This window comes from Hemitrygon akajei, chromosome 11 (assembly GCF_048418815.1).
Source record: "Hemitrygon akajei chromosome 11, sHemAka1.3, whole genome shotgun sequence".
NCBI classification, from domain to species: domain Eukaryota; kingdom Metazoa; phylum Chordata; class Chondrichthyes; order Myliobatiformes; family Dasyatidae; genus Hemitrygon; species Hemitrygon akajei.
Window position 1 is genome coordinate 4,428,276 of NC_133134.1, and position 15,097 is coordinate 4,443,372.

General features: G+C 49.3%; 1 protein-coding gene across 1 annotated transcript in view; it reads right to left on the bottom strand.

The window, feature by feature from the left end:
- Nucleotides 1–1,143: 1,143 nt before the first annotated feature.
- The window catches only part of trap1 (TNF receptor-associated protein 1), a 45,435-nt gene continuing 31,481 nt past the window's right edge, over nucleotides 1,144–15,097 (bottom strand). The window contains exons 15-18 of the mRNA XM_073060082.1: nucleotides 14,003–14,088; nucleotides 10,530–10,675; nucleotides 10,258–10,330; nucleotides 1,144–1,511 (exon numbers count right to left, since the gene is read on the bottom strand). Coding sequence (XP_072916183.1) covers nucleotides 1,410–1,511; nucleotides 10,258–10,330; nucleotides 10,530–10,675; nucleotides 14,003–14,088 — 407 coding nt within the window. The 3' untranslated portion in view covers nucleotides 1,144–1,409. The remainder of the gene's footprint in view (nucleotides 1,512–10,257; nucleotides 10,331–10,529; nucleotides 10,676–14,002; nucleotides 14,089–15,097) is intronic.

Below are 15,097 nucleotides of genomic sequence, written 5' to 3' on the forward strand. Positions count from 1 at the left end.
GAGAGAGGATGAGGGGGCGGGGTTTGGGAGGAGGGGAGGGGGTGGGGTTTGGGAGGAGAGAGGATGAGGGGGCGGGGTTTGGGAGGAGAGAGGATGAGGGGGCGGGGTTTGGGAGGAGAGAGGATGAGGGGGCGGGGTTTGGGAGGAGGGGAGGGGGTGGGGTTTGGGAGGAGAGAAGATGAGGGGGCGGGGTTTGGGAGGAGAGAGGATGAGGGGGCGGGGTTTGGGGGGAGGGGTGGGGTTTGGGAGGAGAGAGGATGAGAGGGGGCGGGGTTTGGGAGGAGAGAGGATGAGAGGGGGCGAGGTTTAGGAGGAGAGGATGAGGGGGTGGGGTTTGGGAGGAGAGAGGGGATGGGGTTTGGGAGGAGAGAGGGGATGGGAGGGGGTGGGGTTTGGGAGGAGAGAGCGGATGGGAGGGGGGTTTGGGAAGGGAGAGGGGAAGGAGAGGAGGTGGGGTTTGGGAGGAGAGGGGGATGGGAGGGGGCGTGGTTTGGGAGGATGAGTGGGGGCAGGGGTTGGGAAGGGAGAGGGGATTAGAGGGGGCAGGGTTTGGGAGGATTAAAAGGGTCAGGGTTGGGGGAGAGGGGGCGGGGTTTAGGAGGAGAGGGGATGGGAGGTGGAGCGGGCGGTGACGAGGGGGAAGGGGAGATTAAGGTGATGAGGGGTGAGAGTGAGGGGAATGGCAAGGAGGGTGAGGAGACGGGACGGCAAAGGGTGAGGGGACGAGGATGGAGGACGGAGTGTGAGGGGGCGGAGGATGAGGGACAGATGGAGTGTGAGGGTGAGGGGATAAAGGGGATGATGAGGGGAGGGTGAGGGACAGAGGATGGAGGGTGAGGGAATGAAAGGGGATGGTGAGGAGACAGGGGAGGGAGAATTGAAGAAAAGGGGGAGTGGAGAGTAGGTGGAGCAGGAGGGGGAAGGGGAGAAGAGGGGGTGGTTCGAGGGGGTAGTCAGGCCATACACGCACTGCAGCTGAAACAGTGCTGCAGAAAGTCTGGAGGATGTGTCAGGAGATTCTGATAAGCTGTGTGGTTGCGTTTGTGCAGTGTGGTGACGTTCAGACCGGGGAGCGATGCCTCAGCTCACATGTCAACAGATGTACAACCCTCCCACAGCCAGCTCAGACCAGAACCCGGCACACTCCAGCCAACACCATTTATTTTTAAACCATGCCTTCTCACTGAATATCTCATTCTCATGATCTCTCCCACTCCTGTCTGGAAACAGGCACACACACAGAATGGTTACAGAACAGGCCATTCAGCCCATTCAAGCTCAGTACTAGAACCAAATTCACCACCATTCTGCTCTGCAAATTCTCTCCCAGATCGGTCTCCACCTCTGGTTCCTCTGCAGATGGCGTCCGTCTCGAATCCCTGCCGCCACGCACTCTCCCTGCCCCAGCCCTAGCTGTGATCCAGGGCCCTGCTCAGCAACTCGTTGAGCCGTGTGATCATAGGCCGGGGGTCGTCGTTCAGCCCGGCGGTGATCATAGCGTTATCGTAGATCTGAAAGCAACAGGAATTGTGGTTATCACTTACTTTTCACAACATCGTTGTTTTGTGGCAGCAGTTCAGTACAAAGACAGACACCGTAAATCACAAAACTACGGAGAGGTTGTGTTCATGAACCGATCTGAAATCTGATCAAAGTTCAAAGTAAATTTGTTATCGAAGTACATATACATCATGCTATAGAACCCTGAGATTCATTTTCTTGTGGGCAAGCTCAGTAACAGAAAAACAGAATCGATGAAAAACAACACAAGACAGACAACCAGAGTGCAAAAGGAATCACACTGCAAATACAGAGAAAAAGAAACAAAATCGTGATAATAAACAGAAAAACAATAAATATTGAGAAGGTGAGATGAAGGAAGAGAGTCCACAGTTTGTGGAATCAGTTCAGAGTTGTGGTGAGTGAAGTTATCCACACTGGTTCAGGAGCCTGATGGTTGAGGGGTATTAACTGTTCCTGAACCTGGTGGAGTGGGACCTGATGGTTGAGGGGTATTAACTGTTCCTGAACCTGGTGGTGTGAGTCCTGATGGTTGAGGGGTATTAACTGTTCCTGAACCTGGTGGTGTGGGTCCTGATGGTTGAGGGGTATTAACTGTTCCTGAACCTGGTGGTGTGGGTCCTGATGGTTGAGGGGTATTAACTGTTCCTGAACCTGGTGGTGTGGGTCCTGATGGTTGAGGGGTAATAACTGTTCCTGAACCTGGTAGTGTGGGTCCTGATGGTTGAGGGGTGATAACTGTTCCTGAACCTGGTGGTGTGGGTCCTGATGGTTGAGGGGTATTAACTGTTCCTGAACCTGGTGGTGTGGGTCCTGATGGTTGAGGGGTATTAACTGTTCCTGAACCTGGTGGTGTGGGTCCTGGCAGAGGGAAAGAAGCTGCTTCTGAATGTGTGGATATTTACTGCTTGTTGGCAGCAATGAAGGTCCTCCATCTGTCTGTCCTCTGGTCTTGGTCTCGGCAGAGTTCAGAGCTTCCTTCAGCACGTCAGTAGTCTTCTCTCGATTTCCACTACCGTCAGCCATCCAAGAATACCGCTGCACACTTCATTGCCGTTTCCATAACAGTTTTGTTTGACCAGTCTGGGTTGTTAGTCCTGAGCTGAACCCCCGAACCTGGAGGACTGACAGACCTCTGTAAGTCTACATCTTGACCTGTCTGTCATGGGTGACCCCTCCAAGAGCCAAAGCATAAAGCCCTGACTCCAGACAGCAGAGCTCCCATCCCATCCCATCCCTACAAGGTTGTGGTCCTTGTTGAGGTCTGAGCGAGGCTCACAGTTCACGACTGGTGAGCCCTGTGGTTGATACCAGAGGTCAAGCCCAGATGACAGGGGTCCAATGTCTGTGAGTGGTGGTTGTTGTTGTGTCGGATTGATCATTGTGAGCACGCTACATTGCTGCCAAAATGTGTGGCGACAAGTTGCCCCTCAGAAAGGGTACACAGAGTTAAACAGGCTCTACAGCCCAACTCGATCATGCTAACCAATATGTCCCTCTAAACCCTTCCTATCTGTAGTACATTGTACCTGCCTCTAACACCTGTGTTTTCTCTGAAGTGACTGAGGGGAGAGCCGGTAGAAGTTTGCATAAGACCATAAGACACACGAGCAGAATGAGACCATTGGGCCCATCGAGTCCACTCCACCAATACTGGTTTATTATCCTTCTCAACCCGATTCTCCTGCCTTCTCCCTGTCAATTAATGAAGAACCCACCAATCTCTGTTCTAAATATACCCAATGAATGGCCTCCACACAGAACATTACAGCACAGTCCAGGTCCTTTGGCAGAAACTGTTGTTTGAACTTTAAGAAGGGGAAGGTGGATGGGTGGGGAGGGGATGAAGAAAGAAGCTGGGAGGGCTGAAGGAGGAATCTGATAGGAGGGAAGGAAGAGGGGAACCAGAGGGAAGGAGGTACGGCTGATGGACAGGTTGAGGGTAAAGAGAAGGGATGAAGAGACTAGGTAGGGGAAAGGGAAAACTGAAGGTTGGAGATATGTTGATGGCAGTTACAGAGAGTGGGGGAGGGGAGTGTAAAGATGGTAGATAACAGCTGGAGAGATAAGCGGGAACACAAAGGGCTTGCAGTGTCGGAGTCTCTGCAATTGTAAGTTGAGGAGATGAGAGAGTGGTGTTATGATACCAGCCCCCTCCTTTGTGAGAATTGCAAGAGCCCTAGTGAAAGGGGGGTCAATGACCCGAGAGAGAGAGAGCAAGAGAGAGAGAGAGAGACAGGCTGAATGGACACAGGAAATGGAAAGACAGCGACGTGCTGGATACCGCATTCCACTGGGACAAAAGCTGGTGACTGGCATTGTTCTCAGGAGACACCTGGGAACTGCAGACGTGCCAACTCACAGGGACATTGTAAAGCCCTCGGGCAAAGTGGGCTGGTTGAGAGAGAGATTGCATCACCTGCAACCTGATTGACACCTGAGATCCCGTGAGGCAGTATAAAGAAAGGTCTGAAAGAGGACGACCCTCAGACGCACCAAGGAGACACCAAGAAGCACGATAACGCTTCCCGTGGGAACGGGAAGCCATTTTGAAATAAGCCACGTGCGTTAAATTCCGAATGCGGGGTTTGTGGCTGGAACCAACGGAAGATCGCTTTTAACTAACAACGGGGAAGATCGCTCCCCTGATTCCATGGATGTTTTGGGCAAGTTTTTCCGTTTTATCTCTCTCTCTCTCCAACACGTGAAACCAAAAAGGAAAAGCCTGCAGACTTCAGAGTGACTCTTTATATTTCCAATTGGACTCAGTATTATACCCTAGACAACGAAAGAGCTTATTTCTGAGTGATTATTAATGTACCTGCGTTTTAGATTGAGTATTGACGCATGTTATCTGAATGTTTGTCTTAACCTTAATTTTTGTGCCCCTTTATTAATAAAACTTTTGAAAATAGTACCATTGGACTTCAACTGACATATCTATCTTTGCTGGTAAGTGAAACCAGTTACTGGTTTCATAACAGTGGACATAGAAATTTAAAGCACATTACAGGCCCTTCGGCCCACAATGTTGTGCCGACCACGTGACTATTCTAGAAACTGCCTGTAATTTCCCTACTGCATAGCTTCTATTTTTCTAAGGTCCACGTACCTATCTAAGAGGCTCAGAAAGACCCTGTCGTATCCGCTTCCACCACGCACCCACCACTCTCCACGTGACAAACTTACCCCTGACTTCCCTTCTGTACCTATTTCCAAGCACCTTAAAACTGTGCCCCCTTGTGTTAGCCATTTCAGCCCTGGGGAAAAGCCTCTGGCTATCCACATGATCAATGCCTCTCATCATCTTATACACCTCTATCAGGTCACCTCTCATCCTCCATCATTCCAAGGAGAAAAGGCCGAGTTCACTCAACCTGTTTTCATAAGGCATGCTCCCCAATCCAGGCAACATCTTTGCCAATCTCCTCTGCACCCTCTCTATAGAGTCCACATCCTTCCCGTAGTGAGGAGACCAGATTGAACAGAGCACTCCAAGTATGATCTTACCAACCTCTTATATAGCTGGAACATTACCTTACGGTTCTTGAACACAATCCCATAGTTAATGAATGCCAACACACCATATACCTTCTTAACGGCACTGTCAACCCGCACAGCAGCTTTCAGTGTCCTATGGACACGGACCCTAAAAATCTCTCAGATCCTCCACACTGCCAAGAATCTTACCATTAATATTATATTCTGCCTTCAAGTTTGACTTCTAAAATGAACCACTTCACACTTATCTGGGTTAAAGTCCATTTGCCCAGTTCTGCATCTCATCAATGTCCCACTGTAACCTTTAACAACCCTCCAGTGGGAAGGTTGGTGGGAGCCAGCGAGGGGGATGGTGATTGGGTTGGACGTCCTGCAACGCTGGAAATCCAAGTTACACGCGCAAAATACTGCAGGAACTCAGCAGGCCAGGCAGCGTCGATGGTCAGAGTAACACACACAAAATGCTGGACGCTGGAGGAACTCAGCAGGCCAGGCAGCGTCGATGGTCAGAGTAACACACACAAAATACTGCAGGAACTCAGCAGGCCAGGCAGCGTCGATGGTCAGAGTAACACAGCTGGCTCTTTGAACCCAGGCACTTCATCAGGAGTGTCCTGATGAAGGGTCTCAGCCCGAAACATTGACTATACTCTTTTCCATAGATGCTGGCTGGCCTGCTAAATCCCAAACCCTCAGCACATTAAAATTACCATAAGATATTGGAGCAGAATTAGGCCATACGGCCCATTGTCTGCTCTTCCATTTCATCATGCCTAATTTATAACCCTCTCAACCCCTTTCTCCTGCCTTCTTGCAATCTTTGATGTCCTAATTAAATCAAAAACCCATTAATCTACACTTTAAATATACCCAATAACTTGACCTCCACAGCTGTCTAGCAATGGATTCCCCAGATTGACCACTCCATGGGTGGAGGAACAGCAGACGGTCTGGGTCATTCAGAAGTGTGTTTACTCGTTCATGGTCATGTTATGGCATAAGGCCATGGTAGCAGAATCCTCTAAATCTTGGTTTGTCAGTTTAAGGCGATCTACCGAAATATATTCAGGTTTACCCCAAGTCTTTTGTCTCCATTCCAAAACAGGGAACGAGCCATCATAAGGAGCCCTATGGGAACGTAAGTGTCCATCACGGTGGACAAAAATGAACAAGGCAGAATGTAGGCCAACAGGAACGCCATGATGGGAGGTAGGAATAGGTGGAAAGGAACTGAATTTACTGAGGAGGGCGGAACGCTGCTGTAAGACCGACCAGGCTCAGGGATAAGGTCACCTGGAACTTGTAACAGCTGTCAGTATACCAACAGCCACAGGTCCGTCTGAGCCTCAGCAGGACCCTCGGGAGACCATCATCCATCAGGGAAGCCCTCAGAGCGGCTGAACCCTTCACACAGGCCGTGGGGTGATGTTGCCCAACACCGAGGTTCTGGGCCATCGCAGCCTCGAGGGCTGATGTGAACTGGGGACCACGGTCAGAGGGAACTGAGCAACCCAGGTGCAGAGGGATGCCCGAGGCATGTCTGCGACTATTGTCGATAGTAGATGGATGACCTCTGGCCACCTGGTGAGGAAACCATGGGAAGGGGTGGGGGGGAGGGGTGGACCAACAAGATTCACATTGACATGGTCGAACCATCGCTCAGGGACCAATGGCGCCTGGACTCAATGCTTAAATTTTGCCCACTGGCACCTCACACGGGCTGCAGTCCAATCGCGCAAGTCCTTTCTAAGGCCATGCCACACAAACTTTAGTGCAACCAGTTTCTGTGAGGCCTTCCAGCCTGAATGTGAGAGGCCATATATAGAGTTAAAAACATTCCACATCCAGCTATGAGGTGAGAGAAACCCCAGCTTCCCCAAACTTAATGTTAGCCAACCACAGTCCCACGACTGCTGTCCACTAAATAGCTAGGTGGCCTGCTATGCCAGCTTAGTCAACCCCTATGTGTATGGCCTCAAGGGCTAGCCATGACAGGCAACTGGTCACAGCATTATTTCTCCCCTTGATATGCTGTATATCAGTTGTGAAATTTGATATGTAGGCCAGGTGGTGGTGTAGGAGACCAAGGGTCTGATATTTTAGCCATCATGTACACAAGGGGTTTGTGGTGAACAAACGCTGTGAAATGGTGACCCTCTAGAAGAAAACTAAAATGGCAGACAGCAAGATAGAGACCGAGAAGGTCATGGTCAAACACGGTGTACTTCCTTTCAGGGGTCAGAGGTGTCGGCTGAAGAAGATGAAGTGACTGCCACACGCCTCCGATCATCTGCTTGTGGACAGCACCCACTGCATTGTCTGAGGCACCATTTGTAATGGCTACAGGTGGTTTGGGGAGCAGGTTGGAAAGAGCTTGTTCAGTCATCAAATGCCCTGGTCTTGTCTGCTGACCAGTCCAGCAAGTGATTAGGGATAATGCCTTTAAGCACACTATACAGGGGAAGCACAAGTTCAGCAGCTTGCGGAATGAAGCAGTGATAGAAATTCACCACATGTAAAACCTCCTGTAGCTTTCTTTAGTAGTGTGGGTGGCGGGAAATTCGTAATAGTGGCAACTTCTGCGGAGATGTGATGGCTGAGAAAGTCAATGGTTACAACGCAAACTGGTATTTGACAAGGCTAATAATAAATCTGTGTTGGCTTAAGCATTCGAAAAGCATGTGGAGAAGAGACGTGTTCAGATTTGGATGCGCCAGTGACAAGTATGTCATCCAGGTGAACAAAAAGTTCCATCAACCGTTTGGAATCTTGCTCTCTCGATGACGTGTCGGTGTCAGCTCTGCCCCACTATTCAACATGACGCTGGCTTCGTCTGTGCCAGTCCACACAGCCCCGATTTTCTTTGATTGATCAATCTATCCAAATCCTTTCGGTCAGAGCAAAGACTCCAGTCTGCTGCAGTTCACTGGTACATTACCGATGTGAAGTGTTAAACATTCCTCACGGCCGGCCCCTGACATGCCCTGTCCACGGCTCACATGCTCAGTGCACAGAAACAGGCCCTTTGGCCCATCAAATCCACTGATTCTAATCCACTAATTTACACTAGCTCTATATTTAGTACACAGGCTGTGGTCATGCTGTATTGGAGCTGGAACGTGTAGTGACGTTTGCAGGCTGCCTTGGTCATTAACACAAACACATTTCTCTGTCTGTTTCCATGTATGTGTGGTAACTGAATCAATCTGAATCTGCATCTTCCATTCTCTCCACGTTGCCACTGACTTGCCTGCACACAGCGGCCAGTTAACCCAGTGCCATTTCATTAGAACGTGCAGTTACGAGCAAGTGTGCAAACTCCACACAGACAGTGCCCAGGCTTGCTCGTGCTGCATTCCAAGCATTGGTAACGCAGTAACAGAACGAGGTCACGGTAACACGGTAAACCGGTAACAGAACGAGGTCACGGTAACACGGTAAGAGAACGAGGTATCGGTAAACCGGTAACAGAACGAGGTCACAGTAACACGGTAAGAGAACGAGGTCATGGTAACACGGTAAGAGAACGAGGTCATGGTAACACGGTAAGAGAACGAGGTATCGGTAAACCGGTAACAGAACGAGGTCACAGTAACACGGTAAGAGAACGAGGTCATGGTAACACGGTAAGAGAACGAGGTATCGGTAAACCGGTAACAGAACGAGGTCACAGTAACACGGTAAGAGAACGAGGTCATGGTAACACGGTAAGAGAACGAGGTATCGGTAAACCGGTAACAGAACGAGGTCACAGTAACACGGTAAGAGAACGAGGTCATGGTAACACGGTAAGAGAACGAGGTATCAGTAAACTGGTAACAGAACGAGGTCACAGTAACACGGTAAGAGAACGAGGTATCGGTAAACCGGTAACAGAACGAGGTCACAGTAACACGGTAAGAGAACGAGGTCACGGTAACACGGTAAGAGAACGAGGTCACGGTAACACGGTAAGAGAACGAGGTATCGGTAAACCAGTAACAGAACGAGGTCACAGTAACACGGTAAGAGAACGAGGTCATGGTAACACGGTAAGAGAACGAGGTATCGGTAAACCGGTAACAGAATGAGGTCACGGTAACACGGTAAGAGAACGAGGTCATGGTAACACGGTAAGAGAACGAGGTATCGGTAAACCGGTAACAGAACGAGGTCACGGTAACACGGTAACAGAACGAGGTATCGGTAAACCGGTAACAGAACGAGGTCACGGTAACACGGTAAGAGAACGAGGTATCGGTAAACCGGTAACAGAATGAGGTCACAGTAACACGGTAAGAGAACGAGGTATCGGTAAACCGGTAACAGAATGAGGTCACGGTAACACGGTAAGAGAACGAGGTATCGGTAAACCGGTAACAGAACGAGGTCACGGTAACACGGTAAGAGAACGAGGTATCGGTAAACCGGTAACAGAACGAGGTCACAGTAACACGGTAAGAGAACGAGGTCATGGTAACACGGTAAGAGAACGAGGTATCGGTAAACCGGTAACAGAACGAGGTCACAGTAACACGGTAAGAGAACGAGGTCATGGTAACACGGTAAGAGAACGAGGTATCAGTAAACTGGTAACAGAACGAGGTCACAGTAACACGGTAAGAGAACGAGGTATCGGTAAACCGGTAACAGAACGAGGTCACAGTAACACGGTAAGAGAACGAGGTCACGGTAACACGGTAAGAGAACGAGGTCACGGTAACACGGTAAGAGAACGAGGTATCGGTAAACCAGTAACAGAACGAGGTCACAGTAACACGGTAAGAGAACGAGGTCATGGTAACACGGTAAGAGAACGAGGTATCGGTAAACCGGTAACAGAATGAGGTCACGGTAACACGGTAAGAGAACGAGGTCATGGTAACACGGTAAGAGAACGAGGTATCGGTAAACCGGTAACAGAACGAGGTCACGGTAACACGGTAACAGAACGAGGTATCGGTAAACCGGTAACAGAACGAGGTCACGGTAACACGGTAAGAGAACGAGGTATCGGTAAACCGGTAACAGAATGAGGTCACAGTAACACGGTAAGAGAACGAGGTATCGGTAAACCGGTAACAGAATGAGGTCACGGTAACACGGTAAGAGAACGAGGTATCGGTAAACCGGTAACAGAACGAGGTCACGGTAACACGGTAAGAGAACGAGGTATTGGTAAACCGGTAACAGAACGAGGTCACGGTAACACGGTAAGAGAACGAGGTATCGGTAAACCGGTAACAGACGCCTCACCTGGTCAAGCAGCAGGCGTGCCAGCTCAGGGTCGTGGTCCCGCAGTTCGTTCAGCTTCTTAATCAGGATGTGACTGGAAGAGAAGTCAGCAGCCCGATAAATGGCAGCACCTCAATCCCTCTGCCTCCCTCCTCTCCGTTCCTACCAGGAGGAGGGTGGGGAAGAGTGGGGGGAGGAGGGATGGGGCAGGATATATGGGAGGGATGTGAGTCTATTCCCCAGTCCCCTCTGCCTGCACCGGGTACCTCATCCCTCGGGGAGTGTGGCCTTACCTGCCGTTGATCTCCAGGGTGGGCTGCAGGATCTGTGCCCGCTCCTCGCTGGACTTGGCAAGCTGCTGTGTGCGCAGGAAGTGACGAGCGGCCCCCATCTCCAGCACGGTGACCATTGCTGGGTGTGTGTCCAGGCGCGGCGTTAGCTGTGACCAGGGTAGGAACACAGAGCACGGGTTAGTCCAAGCCCCGATGGACAGAGGGGTGTGGAAGGGAGAAATTCTGTAAAATGTCAGTCACCACAGAAACATAGAAGACCTATAGCACAATACAGGTCCTTCGGCCCACAAAGTTATGCCAATGTGTCCCTAACTTAGAAATCACTAGGCTTACCTATAGCCCTCTATTTTACTAAGCTCCATGTACCTATCTAAAAGTCTTTTAAAAGACCCTATCGTATCCGCCTCCACCACTGTCGCCAGCTGCCCATTTCACGCACTCACCACTCTCTGCATAAAAGAATTACCCCTGACATCTCCTCTGTACCTACTCCCCAGCACCTTAAACCTGTGTCCTCTTGTGGCAACCATTTCAGCCCTGGGAAAAAATCTCTGACTATCCACATGATCAAACACTCTCCCGGGTCCAAAAACATTCCCCCCATCCCCATCAGTGTAACGGAAATAATCACACCCCCCCCCGAAACATTCCTCCCACCCCCATCGCTAACGGTCAGGAACACCTCACCCCTCCCTGAAAACATTCCATAAGGCGTAGAAACAGAATTAGGCAGTTCAGCCCATTGAGTCTGCTCCGCCATTCCATCATGGTTGATTTCGGATCCCACTCAGCCCCATACCCCTGCCCTCTCACCATATCCTTTGATGCCCTGACTGATCAGGAAACGATCAACTTCCGCCTGAAATATACCCACAGACTTGGACTCCACCGCCGTCTGTGGCAGAGCATTCCACAGATTCACTACACTCTGGATAACAGAATTCCACCTTACCTCTGTTCTGAAAGGTCGCCCCTCAATTTTGTCGCTGTGCCCTCTAGTTCTGAGAACCCCCACCAGAGGAAACATCTTCTCCACATCCACCTTATCTAGTCCTTTCAACATTTGGTAGGTTTCAATGCGATCCCCACACATTCTTCCAAATTCCAGTGAGTACAGGCCCAAAGCTGCCAAACACTCCTCATATGTTAACCCCTTCACTCCCGGAGATCCTCGTGAACCTCCTCTGGACCCTCCCCAGTGGTTACAGATATGGGGCCCAAACTGTTGACAATACTCCATGTGCATCCTGACTGGTGCCTTATGAAGCTCAGCATTATCTCCTTGCTTTTATATTCTGTTCCCCTTGAAATAAATGTCAACACTGCATTTGCCTTCTTTACCACAGACTCAACCTGTAAATTAACCTACTGGGAGTCTTAATGTAAAGGAACCCTTTAGTCCAGAAATTTCAGTCATCACCCCTGCCAGTATTCTCCTCCAATCCACCTGGGCAAGCTCAGCTCCTCTCTCATGCCTCTGTAATTCCCTTTATTCCACTGTGCTAATGATACATGTGAGTTATGCCTCTCCCTCAAACTGCAGTATGAATTCAATCAAGTTATGATCACTGCCTCCTAAGGGTTCCTTTACATTAAGCTCCCTGATAAGACCTGGTTTATTACACAACACTCAATCTGTGATAGCCTTTACCCCGAGTAGGCTCAAGCACAAGATGCTCTTAAAACCCATCTCACAGGCATTTCTGCCATCCCCGTCCCTAATGGAGTGTCAGGAATACTCACCCCTCCCTGAAAACATTCCTCCCACCCCTATCGTTAATGGAGTGTCAGAATTGTGCCTGTTATTGTTAATTAGACTGTTTAATTGCTATTTTCTTTGCAGTTTAACAATTTATCCCAGCTCCTGTAAAACATTTCTATCTATGTACAAGTAACACTTTAGCATGCTCCTTAGTGTGTCCCCCAATGGTTACAGTTATCTGAAACTCTGCTATTGCATCACTTAAGTAGGGGCTCTCTGATTGGTTAACTTCTAACAGACTGTGGATTATTTCTGTTTGAATAGACTGTATAATCGTTATTGTCTTTGCAGTTTAAACTACAAATTTGAATGGAATGTTTCTTATCTATGGTCTTCCATCTTTTACTTCTTTCCTTCCCCTACTAGACCTCTGTTTCTCTCTGTTTCCGATTCTTTGTTCTACTCATGCTGAATAAAACAATTGAAAAGCAACAAGTTTTATGCCTCTTTCTTGACTTTAGAAAGAACCTTGGATAAAAAACATTAGAACCCAACATTTCATTTGTTAGACATGACAAACATAATTTAAACTATATAAAGGAAACAAACAGGGCTGCAACAAGAACATAAATGCTGCAAACACCCAACAGGTCAGGCAGCATCTGTGGAAGGTGGCATATTTTGCCTGAAGACTGAGAGTTTTTATATCAGCTACTGTATGTGGGGGTGGTGAATCGTGGTGTTTGTCTCATTTGGAGCAGAGAGGTCTATGGAGTATGGAATCTAATAGTTTTGTCACACGTATACCAAACTATACAGTGAAATGCATCATATTGTGTCGATGACCAACACAGCTGGAGGGAACCCATGCGGTCATGGGGAGAAGGTAGAGACTCTTTATGGACAACAGCAGGAATTGAACCTGGGGTGCTGACAGCATTATGCTACTGTGCCTGCCCTGGAGGAGACATCTCAAACAGAGCAGGACAGGACAGAATGAATGGGGAATCAGTGCGTGCTCTGTCAGAGGCCATTGCCCTTAGCTGATCAGAGGACACTCCTTTAATAACTTATTTATAGAACGATGTAGTTCAAAGTGCTTTACAATGGTTTAAAGTGCAAACATGAGAATAAAGGATAGAAAGATATAAGCTAAAAGTAAGGTTTTGAGACAGAGTTTAAAAGTTTCAACTGAGCCTGCTTCCCTTACAGTGTTTGTGAACTCTGTAAAATTATATTTCTCAATCAATGAACAAATATAATGTTTGATGTGTTATTTGATTGGTTTCCCTTTATCTAGCTTTAGAACTTGCGTGAAGATCTGATCACATTTTAGGTCATATTTATGCAGAAATGGAGAAAACCAGGTTCACAAACTTTGTACACTACTGTAGTTTTGGGCATTGAATGCCACAGTTCAGGAGTGTGGTTCAAAAAATCTGACCTGCCGATTATTTTATGAGGCAGTTTGTTTAAATTTCAGAGACTGGTGGAAGAAGACCTGTGAGGTCAAGCAGGATTATAAAACGAGAATGATTCTGTGATGTACTCAGGTCCCAGACCTTTGAGAGCTTTAAAAACAAGTCAGACAATTAGAACAAGCAAATTTAAGGTGAGTGGAGGAGATGAGAGGGTCGGAGGAAGACGTTCGCCTAGTTGGCTTGCCTAAGAGAGAGGTGAGATCAGTACAGATGGGTGCTGGATACCAGCACGAGTGTGACGGGCTGAAAGGACTCTCATCCACATTAGTGCTCAGTGTCTACTCTCTTACCTTGATGTTTGCCACCCGCTCTCCCAGCCCATTCTTCATCCAAGCCACGAGCCCTTCAGCGTCGGTGTCAGACAGACGCTCAGCCGCTGAAATGAGAAGTAATTCTCCCGTCAGTGTAGCCAGCAGGAGCATCAGACACCCACCCCCCTCTCCTCAGCAGGGAGTCCGAATACCCCCCTGTACACCCACCTCCCTCTCCTCGGTAGAGTCCGAATACCCCCCTGTACACCCACCTCCCTCTCCTCAGCAGGGAGTCTGAATACCCCCCTGTACACCCACCTCCCTCTCCTCGGCAAAGTCCGAATACCCCCCTGTACACCCACCTCCCTCTCCTCAGCAGGGAGTCCGAATACCCCCCTGTACACCCACCTCCCTCTCCTCAGCAGGGAGTCCGAATACCCCCCTGTACACCCACCTCCCTCTCCTAGGCAGAGTCCGAATACCCCCCTGTACACCCACCTCCCTCTCCTCGGTAGAGTCCGAATACCCCCCTGTACACTCACCTCCCTCTCCTCAGCAGGGTCCGAATACCCCCCTGTACACCCACTCCCCACCCCCCCTCAGAGAGTATGAATACCCCCCTGTACACCCACTCCCCACCCTCCTCTCCTCAGCAGGAAGTCCAAATACCCCCCTGTACACCCACTCCCCACCCCCTCTCCTCGGGAGAGTCCGAATACCCCCTGTACACCCACTCCCCACCCCCTCTCCTCGGCAGAGAGTACCACCCCTCTGTACCAGCACAGCATGTACGTGCATGTGTGTGTAACTTGACACAGGGAGAGTCAACCGGTGAAGTGCTGGCAGTGGTAACATGCGCTAAAAAAGTGTGAGCAAGTACAAACATTGTCCAGAGAAAAAGAAAGATTAGCTTGATTTGTCACATGTACATTGAAACACAGTGAAATGTGATGTTTGTGTCCACAACCAACACAGTCCGAGGATGTGCTGGAAGCAGCCTGTGAGTGTCACCGTGCTCCCGGTGTCACAACTTACAAACCCTAACCGGTACGTCCCTGGAATGTGGGAGGAACGCAGGGCACCTGGAGAGAACATAGGAATTCCCTACAGAGAACACTGAAACTGAACCTGGGC